Here is a 17,823-nt window from a genome sequence, read left to right on the forward strand (position 1 = left end):
GGTGCGGTGCAGGGTGCAGGGCGCTGGGGGTGCGGTGCAGGGCGCTGCAGGGCGCTGGGGGTGCGCTGCAGGGTGCAGGGCGCTGGGGTGCGCTGCAGGGTGCTGCAGGGCGCTGGGGGTGCGGTGCAGGGTGCAGGGCGCTGGGGGTGCGCTGCAGGGTGCTGCAGGGCGCTGGGGGTGCGCTGCAGGGTGCAGGGCGCTGGGGGTGCTCTGCGGGGTGCAGGGCGCTGGGGTGCGCTGCAGGGCGCTGGGGGTGCGGTGCAGGGTGCAGGGCGCTGGGGGTGCGGTGCAGGGTGCAGGGCGCTGGGGGGCGCTGCAGGGTGCAGGGCGCTGGGGGGCGCTGCAGGGTGCAGGGCGCTGGGGGTGCTCTGCGGGGTGCAGGGCGCTGGGGTGCGCTGCAGGGAGCTGGGGGTGCGGTGCAGGGTGCTGGGCGCTGGGGGTGCAGGGTGCAGGGCGCTGGGGGTGCGGTGCAGGGTGCAGGGCGCTGGGGTGCGCTGCAGGGCGCTGGGGTGCGGTGCAGGGTGCAGGGCGCTGGGGGTGCGGTGCAGGGTGCAGGGCGCTGGGGTGCGCTGCAGGGTGCAGGGCGCTAGGGGTGCGGTGCAGGGTGCTGCAGGGCGCTGGGGGGCGCTGCAGGGCGCTGGGGGGCGCTGCGGGGCGCTGGAGTGTGCTGCAGGGTGCAGGGTGCTGCAGGGCGCTGGGGGTGCGCTGTAGGGCGCTGGGGGTGCGCTGTAGGGCGCTGGGGTGCAGTGCGGGGCGCTGGGGTGTGCTGGGGGGCGCTGTAGGGCGCTGGGGTGTGCTGGGGGGCGCTGCAGGGCGCTGGGGGTGCGCTGTAGGGCGCTGGGGTGTGCTGGGGGGCGCTGCGGGGCGCTGGCGGTGCGCTGCGGGGCGCTGGGGGGCGCTGCGGGGCGCTGGGGGGCGCTGCAGGGCGCTGGGGGGCGCTGCAGGGTGGAGCTGCTGCTGGGCTCCTCAGGCAGGCAGCAGGAGCAGGCAGCAGTGCTGAAGCTGAAGCTGACAAACGGCTGCTCCTCAAGGGGCAGCCCTGGAGCTGAGGCTGGCTCGGTGCTTGTGCTGGGGGTGGGATCTGGTGCCTCACTGCTGGCTTCTGTGGTCTGCTGGGAGCCCCCTGCAGGCATGGGCTAGGGTAAAGGAGGCTGCTGGCAGAGGAGGGAGTTGAGGAGCTCTGCCCCAGGCTGGAAGGACCTCAGAGGCACAGCTGAGGTTTGTGCAGTGGGAACAGGACTGCCTGCATTGAAAGCTCCTCTCCTGGGGGTGCAGTGTGGGCAGGAAGGGCTTTGCTGTGTCACCCAACTGGACAGGGAGTCCCTTCTGTAGCACAGAATCCTAGCATGGGTTGGAAGGGACCTGCAAAGGGCGTGCAGTCCAACCCCCTGCAGGCAGCAGGGACACCCTCCCCTACAGCAGGTTGCTCAGAGCCTTGTCCAGCCTCACTTTCAGGGAAGGGGCCTCAGTGCCCTCCCTGGGCAGCCTGTTGCAGTGTTCCAGCAGCCTCATGGTGCAGAACTTGTTCCTCACATCCAATCTCAGTCTGCTCTGCTCTCATTTCAAGCCATTGCCCCTCCTGCTGTCCCTGCAGGCCTTTGCAAACAGTCCCTCTGCAGCCTTCTCCTAGCCCCCTTCAGGTCCTGGCAGGCTGCCCTAAGGTCTGCCTGGAGCCTTCTTGAGGCTGCACACCCCCAGCTCCCTCAGCCTGTCCTCACAGCAGAGCTACCCCAGCTCCCTGAGCATTTTCATGGCCTCCCCTGGACCTGCTCCCTCAGGTCCATGTCCTTGCTGTGCTGAGGGCTCCAGAGCCAGACACAGCACTGCAGGAGAGGTCTGACCAGAAGAGAGCAGGGGGGCAGAATCCCCTCTCTCCATCTCATTCCAGTCATGGAGATTCAACCTCACTCTGTGCAGGGGCTTGCAGTGACAGGATAGGGGCAGTGGCTTTGAGCTGGGAGAGAGGAGCCTGAGGCTGGAGAAGTTCCTTATAGTGAGGGTGGGGAGACTCTGGCACAGGGAGGCTGTGGATGTTCCCTCCCTGGAGGGGTTCAAGGCCAGGCTGGATGAGGCCTGGGGCAGGCTGGGCTGGTGGGAGGTGTCCCTGCCCATGGCAGGGGGCTGGAGCTGGCTGAGCTCTGAGCTTCCAGCCCAACCCATTCTGTGCTTCTCTGGCAGCACTTGGCCTGAGCTCCAGGTGAGCTGTTCCACTGCAGGGGTTGCCTGGGGTCCTGATGCTGCTCCTAGGGAGGGCTCTGTGCTCTGGGCTGCCTTTGTCATGGTTTGCTTCTTAACCAGGTGAAACCAGAGGAGTCACAGGCTCACAGCTGAGTTGTTTTATGGCTCCTGCCTGGAACCAGCAAGGTGATGCTGGGGTGGAATGTTCCAGAGGTCTTGGTGTGTTGGTTGTTGGTGCCTGTCCTGTACAGGTGCAGTGTTCTCTTGGTGATTTGGCTGCAGCAGGATTCCTGAGTCCCTCCTTCCAGGCTAAGTGCTGCTTTGCCCTCTGCCTCTGCTTGCTTTGCAGCCTGCTGCAGCAGAATGCTTCCTCAGTTGGTGCAGCCTCTCTGTGTGCCACTGGCATCTGTTACACAAACCAAGGCCCTGGTGGCTGTCTCAGCTCCTAGGGTTCTCCTCAGGTGGTTGGCAATGCCATCAGTACCCTCTTGTTCCAGTCACAGCCCCTGGCAGTGCCCCATCCTGCAGCAGAGGTGGGGAACCTGTGCCCACAGCCCTTGCTCAGCTTGCTGCAGCAGTTCATTCAGGTGGCAAGCAAGCAGGAGCTGGACTCTCTCCCCAGTGCTCCACAGCCTGGCAGGGCCAAGTTGCAGATGGGCTGGCTGCCTCTGGCAGCAGCAGCCTGGCCCTGGGTGTCCCCTCCTGCTGAGGGCTGGCAGCTCAGCCCTGCTCCTCTTGGTGTGCACAGCCAGTGCTGAGCAGCCCTGGGGATGGCAATCACCTGGGCTCAGGCTGCTGCTTCCCAGCCACCACTCTGGCTCACAGCTTGCTCCCTTCTTGGCTCTAAGCAGCCCCTGGAAGAGAGGCTGTCATGGGCAGGTGCCAGGAGTCCCCCCTGCACAGCCTGCTTGTGGTGGAGCTGCTTCCTGGGCTGAGCTGGGCACAGGGTGAGCAGGCAGCTGCCCACAGGCAGTGCAGGGAGGTGGCAGCCCAGCAGCACATGGGAGCTGTGCCACACACAGGGCTGTGGAGGCAGAGGAGGGGGGCTGTGGGCTTGAGTTCTGGCCATGGGAGGAAGAGACAGGACTTGGCCTTTCCAGCCAGAGTAGGTGTGTCTCCTTCTCAGTGGTGCTTGAGGAAGCAGTGTCCTCCTCCAGAGCAAGGCAGTGACTCCTGGCCCAAAGGCCACTGGAGGTGAGTGGTGTTCCTGTGAGGGAGGCTGGTTCCTGCTGACCCTGACAGCCTGCAGTTCCTCCTGCTCCCTGTCTTCATCTTCTCCCTCTTGAATTGCCTTTGCTGCAGGCTGTTTGTCAACAGTGGAGCTGCTGCTGGGCTGTCTGCTGGGGCACAGGAAGCTTGGTGCTAAGGGAGTGGTTAGGGTTTGCTGTCCCCTCTGTCACTCACTGAAGGTGCCAGCCAAAGCTGTGCTCTGAGAGCAGAGCAGGCTGGCTGCCTGCTGGGCCCTGTGTCCTTCCCATCAGCAGGGCATCCCCACAGGCACACAGCCAGCTGCCAGCTCCCTGCTCAGGCAGGGGAGTGCAGGACGAGCTCCTGGGCAGAGGTGGTCACCATCAGAGAGCATGGAGGGGAGAAGGCTCCCAGGAGACCTCAGAGCTGCAGTTCAGTACCTGAAGGGAGATACCTGGGGAGGGTATGTTTAGAAGGGCCTGTGGTGACAGGGTGAGAGGCAGTGGTTGGAAACTGGAGCAGGGCAGGTTTAGGTTGGCCATCAGGAGGAAGTTCTGCACAGTGAGGGTGGGGAGACCCTGCAGACATTCAAGATCAGCCTTGCTGTGGCCCTGGGCAGCCTGCTCTAGCTGGAGGTGTCCCTGCTGAATGCAGGGGGGTTGGACAAGATGACCTCTGAGAGTCTCCTGCAGCCCAGAGCAGTCTGTGGCTGTGTGATGCAGGTTTCTGCATGGCTGCCCAGGAGCCAGAGTGGATGTGTGGCTGGGGGAACCTTTCACCAGGCTGGGCCCAAGTGCAGGAAACTCTGTGGGTCACAGAGTCACAGACTGCATCAGGTTGGAAGGGACCCTCAGAGGTCCTCTTGTGCAGCCCCCCTGCACTCAGCAGGGACACCCCCACCTGGAGCAGGCTGCCCAGGGCCACATCAAGGCTGGCCTTCAATGTCTCCAGGGATGGAGCCTCAGCCACATCTGAGGGCAGCCCCCTCTCAGTGCTGGCTGGGTGTGCCTGGGGAGCTGTGGGGGTGAGGGCTCAGTCCCAAAGCCATCACAGCAGGGAGAAGTGAAGTAACAGCTGAGTTTGTGCTGGCTTTTGAGTCAGGCTCAGGTCTGCTCCTTCCTCCTGGATTCTGGAGTCAAGGGGCTCTCACACCCAGCTCCACACTGCAGCTGCTCCTGGATTGTGTCCCTTGTGCTGTGCAGTGGCAGTGCAGAGTCTCTGCAGGAGGAGGCTCCAGTCAGAGGGGGGGGAATCCCCCAGTTCCTTTGGTGCCTTTGTGAAATAAGTGTTCAGCAATGAATCTTGAGTGTGTCTGGGTTGTGCTGTGGGAGAGTTAATGACAAACTGTGTGGTGCAGGGATTTAGTGCAAGAAGAGGAAGAACAGTTGATGGAAGAAAGGAAAAAGAGAAAAGAAGACAAGAAGAAGAAGGAAGCTGCTCAGAAAAAGGTAAGTGGAGCATGAGGGAGCCTCCTGCTTCAGCACCAGGAGCTGCTGCTGCTGCCCTTGCTCTCTGGAGTGCTTCAGCCTCTTAAAGCTCTGCCAGTGGTGCCCCAGCAGCTGTGCTGGCTTCCTGGACAGCTCCTGCAGGTGCTCAGTGTCCTCCAGAGGTGGCTAATGGGCAGCTGAAATGGCTTCCAGAGGGCAAACTTCCCCAGCCTTGCTGCTGGTATTGGGAGAAGAAAATGGCCTTTTTGGTCTGTTTGGAAGATGAGAGCTTTGAGCTGTATTTTAACTTCCTCCCTGGCTTCCTTCCTCCCTGGCCTGGCCTGCCCTCCCCCTTCCTTCCTCCCTTCCTCCCTGGCCTGGCCTGCCCTCCCCCTTTCTTCCTCCCTTCCTCCCTGGCCTGCCCTCCCCCTTCCTTCCTCCCTTCCTCCCTGGCCTGCCCTGCCCCTTCCTTCCTCCCTGGCCTGCCCTCCCCCTTCCTTCCTCCCTTCCTCCCTGGCCTGCCCTCACCCTTCCTTCCTCCCTTCCTTCCTCCCTCCCTTCCTTCCCTCCCTCGCCCTCCCCCTTCCTTCCTGGCCTCCCCTATAGAAACCTGTCCTCACCCTTTGTTAGGGAAGGGGAGTGGACATGAGAGTATTGACAGCAGAGGTGCTTTGGGATAGACACATCAGGGAGGTGCTTGTAAACACCTCAGGCTTTCTGTTCCCTGTCAGGGTATTGCTGCTGGCCATTGACTGAGTCTCAGTATTGACCCTGAGCTGCAGTGGAGGTCCTGAAGCTGGGTTTGAACCTGTGTCTGTTTTCAGTTCTGGCAGCAAAGTGAAGTTGCTTAACAGCTTTGCTTTGATTCCATGGGCTGATGCTGGATAGTTGTGGTGGAGTCAAGCAGCCTGGAGCTGGCTCTCCCTGCTTGGCCTAACTGCAGGTCCTTGTTGTGCCCCTGTGCTAAACCAGGGCTGGCTAAGCCTGCCACACACCCAAACAGTGTGGGGGGATGCTCCTAGGAGAGGCATTTGCTCACAGGCACAGGAGAGGTTCTCTTCAGTAGCTGCCTTCAAAGCTCCTGCATCATTTTTGGACCTCACTTGGAAATGTGTAGCTCATTTGCCTCTGGGAGTCCTCCTTTAGTCAGAAGTTGCAGTGGGCAAGGAGCTTGTTGGTCACTTGGGGGGCTGGAACCTTTTCAAGCAGTGAGCCTTCAGTGCTCCTTCAAAATTCCTTCTCCAAAATTGATCTTTGCCATGGGTCTGAGAGTGACATTTGCAGAAGAACCCAAAGCACAAATGCTTTGTGGGCATGGAGGGAGCAGAGCTTTGCCTGAGCTGGGAGGCTTTGCTGTGAAGCACTTCCTAGACTGCTCTTCAGGAGCTCTGGGGCTTCGCTGATGTGCTGCTGGACTCCCAGAGGAACAGAAGCTGGAGTTTGTCAGCTCCATTTGTCAGGAGCTGAAGCAGCTTCTGTGGCCAGAGGAGGAGGAGGAGGCTGCAAGGATGCTTGGGTGCACTCCTGGTGGAGTTTTAACCTTGATCCAAGAGAAGATAGCTCTGCAAACCCATGGCAACAAACAGCTGGGCTGGTAGAGAGGACATCCTAGTGCAAGTGTATCTAGGTAGCAATAAGAGGCCCCAAGGAGAGCAGCTGAGGAGGGGTCAGTGGTAGAGAGGAGTTGAGGCTAGGCAGAGCTGGCCATGAGCAGGGTGAGGGTGTTGTGTAAGCAGCCAGGGGCTTGATTTTTGCTTCCTCAGTCCCAGGGGCTGGTGCTCTGCTGGTGCTGGATCTCCTCAGAAGAGCTTCCACAGGCATCTGAGGCTGCAGCTATTTTTAGCAATCTCTGGGAGCATAAAGAAAGAAAGAAAATCTTCTGCTCAGGGCTTCTGGGCAGCAAGATCCTTTGCCAGCTTCAGGTGATGGAAGGGAGGGGTTTCTGTTGGTGTGCTTTGGGTTTCCTTAGGAGCAGGGAGGCCACAGCACCGAGGAGTCACTGATGACGTTGCAGCAGTCAGCCCTGAGGTGCTGCTGGCTGGGTGCAGCCTGGTCTTACACCACCTCAGGCAATCAACACATTTGGGTTACATCCACAGCTGCTTGGGTTTCCCCCCCTCCCCTTCTCACAGCTCTCACTGCAGGCAGTCAGAGCCTAAGCAGTGACACAGAGCTGTTGCCTACTCTGAACAGCTGCAGTGTCAGAGTGAAATGGGCTGTGCACAGCTACCTCAGGGACTCAATTCAGCCACATCTCCTCTTGCTTTGGCTGTGCTGTGTTTCAGAAGTGCTAAGAAAACTCCCAGGCAGGAAGATCCAGAGTTGTGCTTTTGAGAGGCCCTCTCTGAAGCAGATCTCCTTTGTTTCAGAGCTGCACTCCCACAGCAGAAAGGTTTCTCTCCCCCTTTCTGCCCCGTGATAACCTTTTGCTCCAGCAGATCTCTCATCTTGACCATACCCTAGGTGTACCCAGTGCAGCCTTGAAGCTTGAGGAGGGGAGATTGAGACTGGAGATAAGGAAGAAATTCTTACCAGTGAGGGTGGGGAGACCCTGGGACAGGTTGCCCAGGGAGGCTGTGGAGGTGTTCAGGGCCAGGCTGGATGAGGCTTTGAGCAGCCTGGGCTGGTGGGAGGTGTCCCTGCCCATGGCAGTTGGGGTGGATGGAACTGGATGATCTTTGAGGTCCCTTCCAACCCAACCCAACCCATTCTAGGATTCTGTGAATCTTGGAAATGAACAAACCTGAAGCTTTGCCTTAGCTCCTCTCAGTCTCTGAGTCCCTCCCTCCCCCCCTGCCCTCTCCTGCAGTACGAGTGGCGATGGCTCTGTGCTTCTAGGCACAGTTTGGAACTGGCTTCAGGCATCTTCATTTGCAAGTTTAATTCAGGGCTGTTCCATGCAGTTATCTCTCAAATTAATTTTTGGGCTCCTCTACCCTTTGAACAGCTTTCTAGGCACGAGGGATAATAGGCAGGGGGGGGTGGTGAGAGAGGCACTTCTGGAGCAGATAATTAAATAACTCTTGAAACACTTGAAAAGAGGAAAGGCAGAAGCTGCTCTCTGGCACATGTGGTTTTCTCTGCACCAATCACTGACTCTTCTTTTTGTTTTTTTCTTTCTTCTTTTCCCCTCCTTCTAGGCCATTGAACAAAAAATCAAAGGTAAGTTACTTGACTTTCTATGCCTGGTGTTATTTCTGTGGGTGGAAGTCTGGGGAAGCAAAAGGGGCTCACCTGAAAGCTCACCTCAACATCAAAAAGCTGGGCTCCTGGAAAACTTCAGCTGCACTTTCTGAGGCCACAAAAGGCCAGGAGAGGAATGGAGCAGGGTTTGTTTCAGGGCTTGGAGTCTCCTGCTCTTCCCTTTTCCCATTCTCAATGACTTGAGCAGCACCAGGCACATCCAGAGCACCCTGAGTTCTTTTCCTTACTTGCCCTTTTTTTCCTTCCCTATTTCAGCTTTATCTGGGCAATGCCCAAACACCCCAAAGTGTGCCCATGTGGAGATCCCACAGTGGGGCTGTTGGAAGCTTCATTTCCACAGGGGCCCAAGTGCAGCTGGGCTTGGGAGCTCTTGATGGGCAATTGCTGTGCCCAGTTTTAGCTACCTAGTGCCCGTGGAGGCTCCATCCTGCTCCACCAAGGAAGTGCCTGAGAGCACAGCACAGTGTCTGAAAGCTGTGATGGGGATGCCCAGTGGCAGACTGGGAATGCTGCAGTCATTTTGAGTAGTTGTGGAGTGGAGATCTCCTCCATTCCCACCAGCTTCTGCAAAGGATGCTTTTGGCTTTCTCCTTTCACTCTCCCTGCTCCTAACCTGTTAGTTGGGATGTGGATCATAATTGCCTGAGTGATCCCATGGAGTGCTGCTGAATGCCTGTCTTCTGGGGACATGGGCTTTCATTGGGTACTTTCTGGAGCAGTGGTGAAAACAGAAGCCTTGGGAGCCCTGTGTGGCAGAGCTGCAATTACTGCTGGAAAATCAGAAAGTGTTTGAAGTGCTGCTCTGGCATGAAGGTAATGAGAGGGTTGAGGGCATCCTGTGCTTGAGAAGAGGCAAGGGAACAAAGGGTGACCATCACAGACATGTGTTTGAAGCAGCATCCTGGTTTGCATGTGGTTGAAATGGAGGAGGCAGGTTCTCCACATCACAAGTGGGCTGCTTCTGCTGCCAGGGCCTGCAGCACCAATTACAGCTGCCAGAGACACCTTCAGCTCTCATTGATTTCAGTGCAGTGGGGACTGCAGAGAGAGCACTTCACTGGAGGATGAGCAGGGTTTGTGTCTGCCACTGCTCTGCAGAGGGAAGAGGGCAGCCTGGGTTCTGTGTCTGGGGGAGTTCTGCTGCTGCTATTCTGGTTGTGGGGTGTTGATGGCTGGAGGTGCAGGGAGCTGCTGCAGTGTGGTGGCTGCTGCCATCCCCATCGCTGCTGCCAGGCCTGGACACTCACATTCCATCTGTGCAGCCACCATGTGGCTTTCACTGGGCTGCCTTTAGCTCCTGGCACCTCCAGCCTGGCTCTGGGCAATGAAATCAGTTGGGATTTCCATGGCTGTCTCTAGGCACAGGGCTGAGTAAGAAAGTAAGTTGCTGGGGGGGAGTTGCTATCGTTAATAAATAGGTTTGGGTTGAATGCTCCTTTGTCATGGAATTGCATTTAGAGGTACAGGTGAGGTGGTGGTTGGAGTCACAGAGTCATAGAGTGCTTTGGCCTTGGAAGGAGCCTCAAAGATCAGCCAGTTCCAAACCCTTGCCATAGGCAGGGACACCTCCCCCTGGACCAGGTTGCTCAAGGCCTCATCCAGCCTGGCTTTGACCACCTCCAGGCATGGAGCCTCTCTGTAACTTCTCTGGACAGCCTGTTCCAGTGTTTCACCACCCTCATGGGGAAGCATTTTTTCCCATGTCTGACCTAAACAGAGCTTCTTCCAGCTTGAAGTCATTGCCCTGGTCCTGCCACTACGAGCCCTTGTCAAAAGTACCTCCCCAGCTCTCCTGGAGCCCCTCTAGGTGCTGGAAGACTGCTCTAAAGCTTCCCAGCCTGTCCTCTTAGCAGAGGTGTTTTCTTCTGTATTCTCCTGCCCTAAGGCTTCCAAGCTAATATCCCCCCCTGAATGTGCAGGTGCTTGGGGTTCTTCTGAAGCAATCAAACACATCTGAGAAGCTAGAGAGGCAGGAAGGTGGGAGAAGGCTTCATCCATTTGGAATGAACATTTGACCTGTGTACTTAGAGCAGCCTGGCACCCCCGTGGCACAGCAGGGACAGGCCTGCAAGAGCCAAACCAGCCTGGGGAGAGCAAGGCAGCCATGCTCAGTAGCACCTGGTGGTCATCTCCCCATGGAGAGAAAATGCCTGCCTGTGCTAGGACTCAGAAGATCTTTGGGGTCCTTCTCTTCATTATTTTCACTCTCTGCTGACAGGCCTGCTCTTTGACTGTCAGATTCCAGCTTTAATGTCCCACCACTGCTAATGGCACATTGCAGGAAGGGGAGCAGGGGCCTGGAGCTGTCACAAGAAGCAGAGGCTGGCAGGCCCGAAGCAGAGCGGCAGGGTCAGAGCCAGGACTCCCTGCAGCAGCTCCAGTAGGAGCAGAATTCCTTGCTCAGGTTGCACAGAGCTCTGCCATGGGTTCACCAGGGCTGCCTGCTTGTGTTCAGGATGTGAATGAATGTTTCATTAGCTTCCAAGTTTCCATCACGGTGCTGTCTTCAATAATTGATTCTGTGCACGGGCTGGAGGTAAAACACAGGAGTGTAGAATCTCTGAATTATTCAGAATCAGCTTCCTTCCTTCAGAAAGGCAGCTGGTTAAGTGGTGGAGGGAGCTGGTGCCTCGGGTCTGAGCTGATGCCTCGGGTCTGAGCCTAGTTTGGATGGTTCCAAGGATCAGTGCTGGGCCCCATGCTCATTAATATCTTCATTGATGATCTGGAGGAGGGCATTGAGTCCATCATCAGGAAATTGGCAGATGACACCAAGCTGGGGGCAGGTGTTGGTCTGTTAGAGGGCAGAGAGGCTCTGCAGAGGGACCTTGCCAGGCTGGGCAGATGGGCAGAGTCCCAGGGTGTGAGATTGAACACATCTAAGTGCCAGGTTCTGCACATTGGCCACAGCAACCCCATGCAGAGCTACAGGCTGGGGACAGAGTGGCTGGAGAGCAGCCAGGCAGAAAGGGACCTGGGGGTACTGGTTGATAGTAGGCTGAACATGAGCCAGCAGTGTGCCCAGGCAGTCAAGAAGGCCAATGGCATCCTGGCCTGTGTCAGGAACAGTGTGGCCAGCAGGAGCAGGGAGGTCATTGTGCCCCTGTGCTCAGCACTGGTTAGGCCACACCTTGAGTCCTGTGTCCAGCTCTGGGCCACCCAGTTTAGGAAAGATGTTGAGGTGCTGGAAGGTGTCCAGAGAAGGGCAACAAAGCTGGGGAGGGGTCTGGAGCACAGCCCTGTGAGGAGAGGCTGAGGGAGCTGGGGTTGCTTAGCCTGGAGAAGAGGAGGCTCAGGGGAGACCTTCTTGCTGTCTACAACTCCCTGAAGGGAGGTTGTAGCCAGGTGGGGGTTGGTCTCTTCTCCCAGGCAAGCAGCACCAGAACAAGAGGACACAGTCTCAGGCTGTGCCAGGGGAGGTTTAGGCTGGATTTTAGGAAGAAATTCTTCATAGAGAGATTGGCCATTGGAATGTGCTGCCCAGGGAGGTGGTGGAGTCACCATCACTGGAGGTGTTTAGGAGGAGACTTGATGGGGTGCTTGGTGCCATGGTTTAGTTGATTAGATGGTGCTGGGTTCTAGGTTGGACTCAGTGATCTTGAAAGTCTCTTCCAACCTGGTCTGGTCTGTTCTATTCCTCTTCTATTCCTATTCTATTCTATTCTGTAATAATGCAGTGCTGGTTTTGGCTAAGGCAGAAGTTGCTTCTGGAGCAGCTAGCAGTGTGCATGTGAAAACTACACAACTGCCTTCCAGGGAAGTTATTGCTGATATTTTATTATTTTTTCCCCCTCTGTTCAGGACTAGGAATAAAAGTAGATAAAAGTAAATTGAAAAGTCAGTGGAAGTCACAAAGCTGATGGCAGAATGAGCACTGCTGGTCCAGGCAGCGCCTGAGTGCTGTAGGACGGCGATGCACAGTGCCTGCCTGCCATTCCTGTGGGCTTCAGGTACTCTAAACCTCCCTGCTTTTGTCCAGCTGGTTTTATTGCCAAAGGGAAGAGGAAGTTGCCAGGGCTTGGAGATGAGCATACCCTTGAGTAGCTAAGTGGAAGGCTTCTGTGTGCAGCAAGCAGCCAGCAGCACAAACTCGTGCATCCACAAGTGCCCTCCCAGAGCTCTTCTTGTACAGCGGTGTTTGGGAGCAAAGTAAGCATCACTTGTTTGTGGAGAACACTGGGGAATTGTCAGTGGTTGTGGTATGGCAAAAGAGGTATTTTTGCTGTGTTTCATGTCAGTGCTGTCAAAGCCCAACCAACCCTTCCATTTGCCCTGACCTTCCCCTCGAGCAGGATGCTGCAAACCACTCTGTGGCCACCAGAAGCCAAGCGCTGAGGAAGAGGCTCTCCAGGAGGAATGTTGGGGGTTTGGTTGTGCACACTGCAGCAGTCCTGGTGTGCTTCTGCAGGGTGGGATTGCACTAGGAGGTGAAATAGCTTTCTGCAGGCTTGACTCTCTGCACACAGCTCCCCTAACACTAAGCAGGAGCGCTGATGGGGTTGGTTGTTCTGAGGGTGTCTGTGGAACAGAGCAAGCTGGAGCTGAGGGCAGCTCTGAGCCCCCCAGCTCTGCCTTGGTGGAAGCAGAAGGCACTGCTTTTATTGCAGGAGAGAATCATCTTGGACTCCCTCACTGCAATGGAAAGTGCTTTAAAAATAGCTGGGTGTGGAACTGAAATCCTTGACTCACATTTCCCACCTTGGAAACTTGGTTTTCTTCTCGGCGGAGCAGAGCCGCCTGAGCGCACCGAGGCTGGCCCTGCCTGCTCCGCTTCGGGGGCTTTCCTAACTCTGCCTTTCCTGCCTGGAAAAACTCTTCTGCGAGCTTGAAAGCCTGGGAAGCAAAGAGCAGAAGGAGCGGGAGGGCAGCGGCTGGGGCGGGGAGCGCCGTCGGGGAGCTCACCTTGGCGCGGCTCAGCAGGGGTTAACGCCTTGGCAAACAGCGAGAGATTTTCCAGAGCCGCTCTCCCGGCTTCCAGCTGCGGCCATTTTTCCAGCACGAAAATTCTAGCACCACATCTTCCCTGGGGCAGCTCGAAAAGCAGGCGGGCAGGCAGGCAGCCTGCCTCCCTGCGCCCTGCAGCATTCCAGCACTGGCAACTCTTTGGGGCACGGCGTGCAGGGAGAGAGAGAGAGACTGAGCCGGAGAGAGAGACTGAGCCAGAGGGAGAGAGGCTTTGCAGAGAGCCCTTTGGAAGAGCTCAGCTCCAGCAGCGAGAAGAAACCTTTCAGTGACAGCTTGGGTGCTGCTCTTTGTGTGGTTTAGGAGGCGATTTGAGCTTTGCCCGCGGGGGTTTTGAGCGAGCCAGGAAGTGTTTTCCAGCTGCATTAAAAGTTCCTGGAGCAGCTGCTGCCTTTTTTTTCCCCCTCCCCTTTCTTTTTCTCTTTCTTTTTCTCTTTCTCTCTTTCTTTCTCTTTTTCTTTTTCTCTTTTTTTTTTTTTTTCCCTTTTTCTTTTTTTTTTTTTCCTTTCCTTGGCTGAGTCCTGGGCCCCCTGCCCCAGGAGGAGCTGGCAGGCGGCTCCTGAGCCGTAAAATGACACCATGCTGCTCCTCCATTTTCTCATGCAATCCGCAGAGTGGGGAAGCAACACGAGTTGGAAGCGCCTGGCTCTGGAATCTCTAGCCCTCTAACTTCAGCCACCCCCCCTTGCTCTGTGGGTTTGCAGCAGGTTTGTTCTTTTCTGGGGAAAAAACACCCCACCCCCCAAAAAAAAGCCCCAACTCTTGTCCTGGTTTTAATCCTCCTGGCTGGAAACTTGCTGGGACCGGCGGAGGAAGTGAGCTGCCAGGGGCTTGCATGGCTGCTGGTGTTGTGTTTGCTGCCTGTAAATGACAGCTCGGTGCTGTGCAAGGGGCAGACTTCTCTGGAGCCACTTGTCTGGGAGAAAATGTGGCAGAGCATGTGGAAGGGCTGTGGGAATAGGGATGTGTTAGTTAAGGCTCTGGAGGAGCTGTCGGGCCAGCAAATGCTGGGCGGGAGGAGCGGTGCAGCTCTGTGGTGCCTGAGGGGGAAGCACAGGCGAGGGCATTCTGTTGGCACTTTGCTAATTGCAGCTTGCAGGCGAGCAGAGGAATGGAAATTCTGCAGATTTCCTGGAATCCCTGTGTTTTCTGGTCCATTTCTGTTTTGCTTGCTGGTGAAAGAGCTCCCATTTGCTAAGGAAGGGAGAAGCAGGACGTGGGGAATAACGTTCTCTTAACCTGCAGCCTTGTGTGTGTCGTAGCCTAGGGGCTGCCTGGGCAGAAAGCAGCTGCTGTCTTGCACTCTGGTGTGGTCTGAAGTCGTTGATTCCCTGCAATCCCTGTGCAGCCTTTTCTCATGCCTACTTTGCCCTAGCTCAGCTTCAGTTAGGAGGGGAAATCTGGATGTTGCTGTGTTGCAGAGCTGCCCTCAGTGTGCTGCCGTGGCTCTGGATGTCCTGTGGGATGGCACAGAGAGAGGATTTCAGCTGAGAGGGGAGTTGTGAGTGGAGGAGAGCTGGGTCTCTTCCAGTGCCCATGCTGGGGGGGTGGGGGTGTGCTGGGTTGACAGGGGCTGCTTTCCACTTCAGCTGACAGCACATAAAACCCTTTAAATGCAGTGTGCAAGGTTGAGGGGTGTCTGTGTCCAAGTGGTGTCGTTCCTGACTGCTTTGGTGGCTTGGTAGTGTCACGCTGGCTGCAGAAAGGGGCTGGCTTCTGCATGTGACTGTCAGCACCCCTCAGGTGTGGGCTGAACTCTGGATTTGTGCATGTGGCAGAGCTGCAGCAGAAGGCATGGACAGAGCAGAAAGTGAAGCTTTGGGCAATAGTGACACAGCTAGGGTATGCAAAGAATTCCTCTGGTTTTGATTTCAGAGCCTGCTGCGGTGCCTAGGCCACAGCAGGGTGCTGAGTGCTCCTGCATTCACTTGGTGGCCAGTTCTGAGCTGCTTGCTGAAGCAGCCCCCCAAAGGCTAAGTCATTGCCAGTTCTTCTCATGCCTCTGAAACCAGGAGAAGCTGAAAGATGATGAGTGGAAGGGGGTTTGTGTAGGGCTTCTTCGTGGTTGTGAGCCTGGGGGTTTGATTGGGATTTGTTGTGGTGTTACATGCGCCAAAACATTGTGCAGGGGATCCCTGTCTGTTCACGCAGGGAACCCGAGCTGCTGGCAGCTGAGGGGGTGGTGGTGAGTTTTATCAACCTGCCAGTTTCTCTCACAGCTTTTTGAACACCTTCTCTTCCCCCTGCTCCCTCCATTAAATTGATGGATGGCTTGGCCATGCCTCTCCTCAGCTCTGGCCTTCTCCACTCAGCTGTGAAATGGAGAGCGCTGGGTCACTGCTGGCGGGGCAGGGGAGTCAGCTGGGAGCACCTGAAGCTGGGGCTGTTTAGTCTGAGAGAGACTTGATCAGTGTCTATAAATAGCTGAGGGGTGGGTGTCAGGATGGAGGTGCCAGGCTCCTTTCAGTGGTGCCCAGTGATAGGGCAAGGAGCAGGGGGTACAAGCTGAAACCCAGGAGGTTCCTCCTCAGCACGAGGAGAAAATTCTTTGCTGTGAGGGTGCAGAGCCCTGGAGCAGGCTGCCCAGAGAGGTTGTGGAGTCTTCTTCTCTGGAGACTTTCAAGACCTTCTCTTGAATAGCCTGAACACAAATACTCCATTCCAGCCCAGCTCAGATGGTGACCCCTGGGTGACATTTTATTCCATGCTTGTGCCTTTTGAAATAGGGAATGGGATGTTAGAGCAGAAGTAGGAAGACATTCTAGTCCTGAGTGACAGTGCTCCAAAAGGGACTCCTCAAGCAAAGCCCTCAGGAGTTTGTTTATATTTTTTTATGCTGCATTCAGGTCAATCTGTTCCTGCAAGGGAATGCTAAGCTGGTCTTTAAGCAAATGTGGAGAGCTGCAAAAGGCCCAGAAAGTGCCATTTTCAGTCAGGTGGGAACCACATCCCTGCTGCTGGCACGCCAGGAGGTGGTGAAATGGGGCACAGCAGGGGAATGGTCTGAGGGTGCTGCTCCAAAGCCTCCAGGTGGGGGTGGTGAGATGCTGCCAACCAGCAGAACTACTCTTGAAAGTTAAAACAGCCCTGGAGCACCTGAACTGTAGCCCCAGCTGTGCCTGGGAGCCACCACCCCAGCGGTGCAGGGCAAGAGCTTTACTGCTCCTGCCTGCCTCGCTGGCCCTCTGCCCCAGCACATAGGCTCAGGCCTCTCCCATCACTGTGGAGCAGGCTGGTGGAGCTGTGTCCTGAGCTTTCCTCTGAGGATCTCAATGGAAAACAAACGTGGGGATGACTTTGACCTGGGTCACTTTGTCCCCCTGGCTGTAGAGGCCCAGAAGGGTGGTGTTACTGGGGAGGGAGTGACCTGCAGCTAGGAGGAACCTCTCTGTTTGCCACCAGAGGAGTAGTATTACCAAGCTGTGCCCTTGCTGTGGGCAGTGGGAGTGCCACACAGCTTCTACTGTTTTCCTTCAGGAACTTCCCCAGCTGCCAGTTTGGTTTTGTGAAGCTCAGAGCACCTAGGTGGGTCAGTGCTGCGGGAGGGCAGCGCCTTGGGCAGGTCACAGGACGTGTGGACATGCTTTGTGTGGGTCTGTCATCCAGGAAAGCTGGAAAGTATCAATCATGTAAGAGGCTGGAGGTGCAGCTCTCCTGTCAGGGTGGTGGTGGGGAGTGGCAGGAGCACCAGGAAGCACACATCCAGTAGCTCCCAGTATTCCTTGCCACCTGCTGAGCCCAGTTACCTGCACCTGAGCACCTCCATTCCTTGCACCTTCACTTCTGCCTGGGGGGGAGGTGTTCAGCTGAGCATGTTGTGGTTTTCCCTTTATTCAGCATCTGATTCTGGGGGGGGGGATGGCTCACAGCTGACCCCTGCCAATGCCATGACCTTCACCTTGCCCTGCAGAGGCTGAGCTGCCAGAGCTGAGGGGTGCTGTAGGGCTGTGCTTGGCACTGGACCAGTGCTGGCAGCATCCTGCCAAGCTGTGCACAGGGCTCCCTGTGCTGCTGACTCTTCTGCTGGCAGCAGACTGGCTTGAGGGTGGGGTGTGTGTGGGGTCCTGCATCTCTCTCTGCAGGCTGGGGGCTTCACAGAGCTTTCTGTAGGGCCTCTTCACCTCCCTTTCTTTTGGGGCAAGAGCAGAACACATCTCTCTAGGTAATACTTCAGTTTCCCACTGCAGTGAGGTTATGGGCTGTAGCACCTCAGTGTTTGGTGAGGGTTTAAATGCTGCAGGAGCCTGGCAGAGGGGCTGTTTGCCTGAGAAAGCTGCTCAGAGCTTGTTAGCAGGAGCAGCCTTTAGCTGGGGTATCCTAGGAGTGCCAGCAAGGTGCTTCTGCTGAAGCTGGGGGCTTAGGGGAGAATTCACAGATTGAGAGGGTTGGTTGGGTTGGAAGAGACCTCAAAGACCATCCAGTTCCAGCCCCTCTGTAATGGGAAGGGACACTTCCCACTAGACACCAGCTTGTTCAAGGCCTCATCCAACCTGGCCTTGAACACCTCCAGAGAGGAGGCATCAACAGCCTCCCTGGGCAACCTGTTCCAGTGTCTCCCCACCCTCACTATCAAGAATTTCTTCCTAATCTCCCCTTCTCAAGCTTCTATCCCTTCCCTCTCATCCTGTCACTCCTAGCCCTTGTGAAAAATCCCTCCCCAGCTCTCCTGCAGCCTCTTCAGGTACTGGGAGGCTGCTCTGAGGTCTCCCTGGAGCCTTTTTTTCTGCAGGCTGAACAGCCCCAATTCTCTGAGCCTGTGCCCATAGCAGAGGTGCTCCAGCCCTTGTGGCCTCCTCTGGACCCACTCCAGCAGTTCCCTGTCCCTCTAGCGGAGCTTTGGATGGGGAATGGGTTAGAACCCGCA

At 56.6% G+C, this 17,823-nt stretch overlaps 1 protein-coding gene across 7 annotated transcripts in view; it reads left to right on the forward strand.

Moving 5' to 3' along the window:
- TNRC6A (trinucleotide repeat containing adaptor 6A) overlaps nt 1-17,823 on the forward strand; it is an 81,404-nt gene that overhangs the window by 35,710 nt on the left and 27,871 nt on the right. For all 7 annotated transcript variants that reach the window (XM_054180562.1, XM_054180559.1, XM_054180561.1 and 4 more), the window contains 2 exons: nt 4,724-4,814; nt 7,934-7,955. In XM_054180562.1, coding sequence (XP_054036537.1) covers nt 4,755-4,814; nt 7,934-7,955 — 82 coding nt within the window. In that variant the 5' untranslated portion in view covers nt 4,724-4,754. The remainder of the gene's footprint in view (nt 1-4,723; nt 4,815-7,933; nt 7,956-17,823) is intronic.

The sequence above is a fragment of the Dryobates pubescens genome, chromosome 4, assembly GCF_014839835.1.
Source record: "Dryobates pubescens isolate bDryPub1 chromosome 4, bDryPub1.pri, whole genome shotgun sequence".
Classification (NCBI taxonomy): Eukaryota; Metazoa; Chordata; class Aves; order Piciformes; family Picidae; genus Dryobates; species Dryobates pubescens.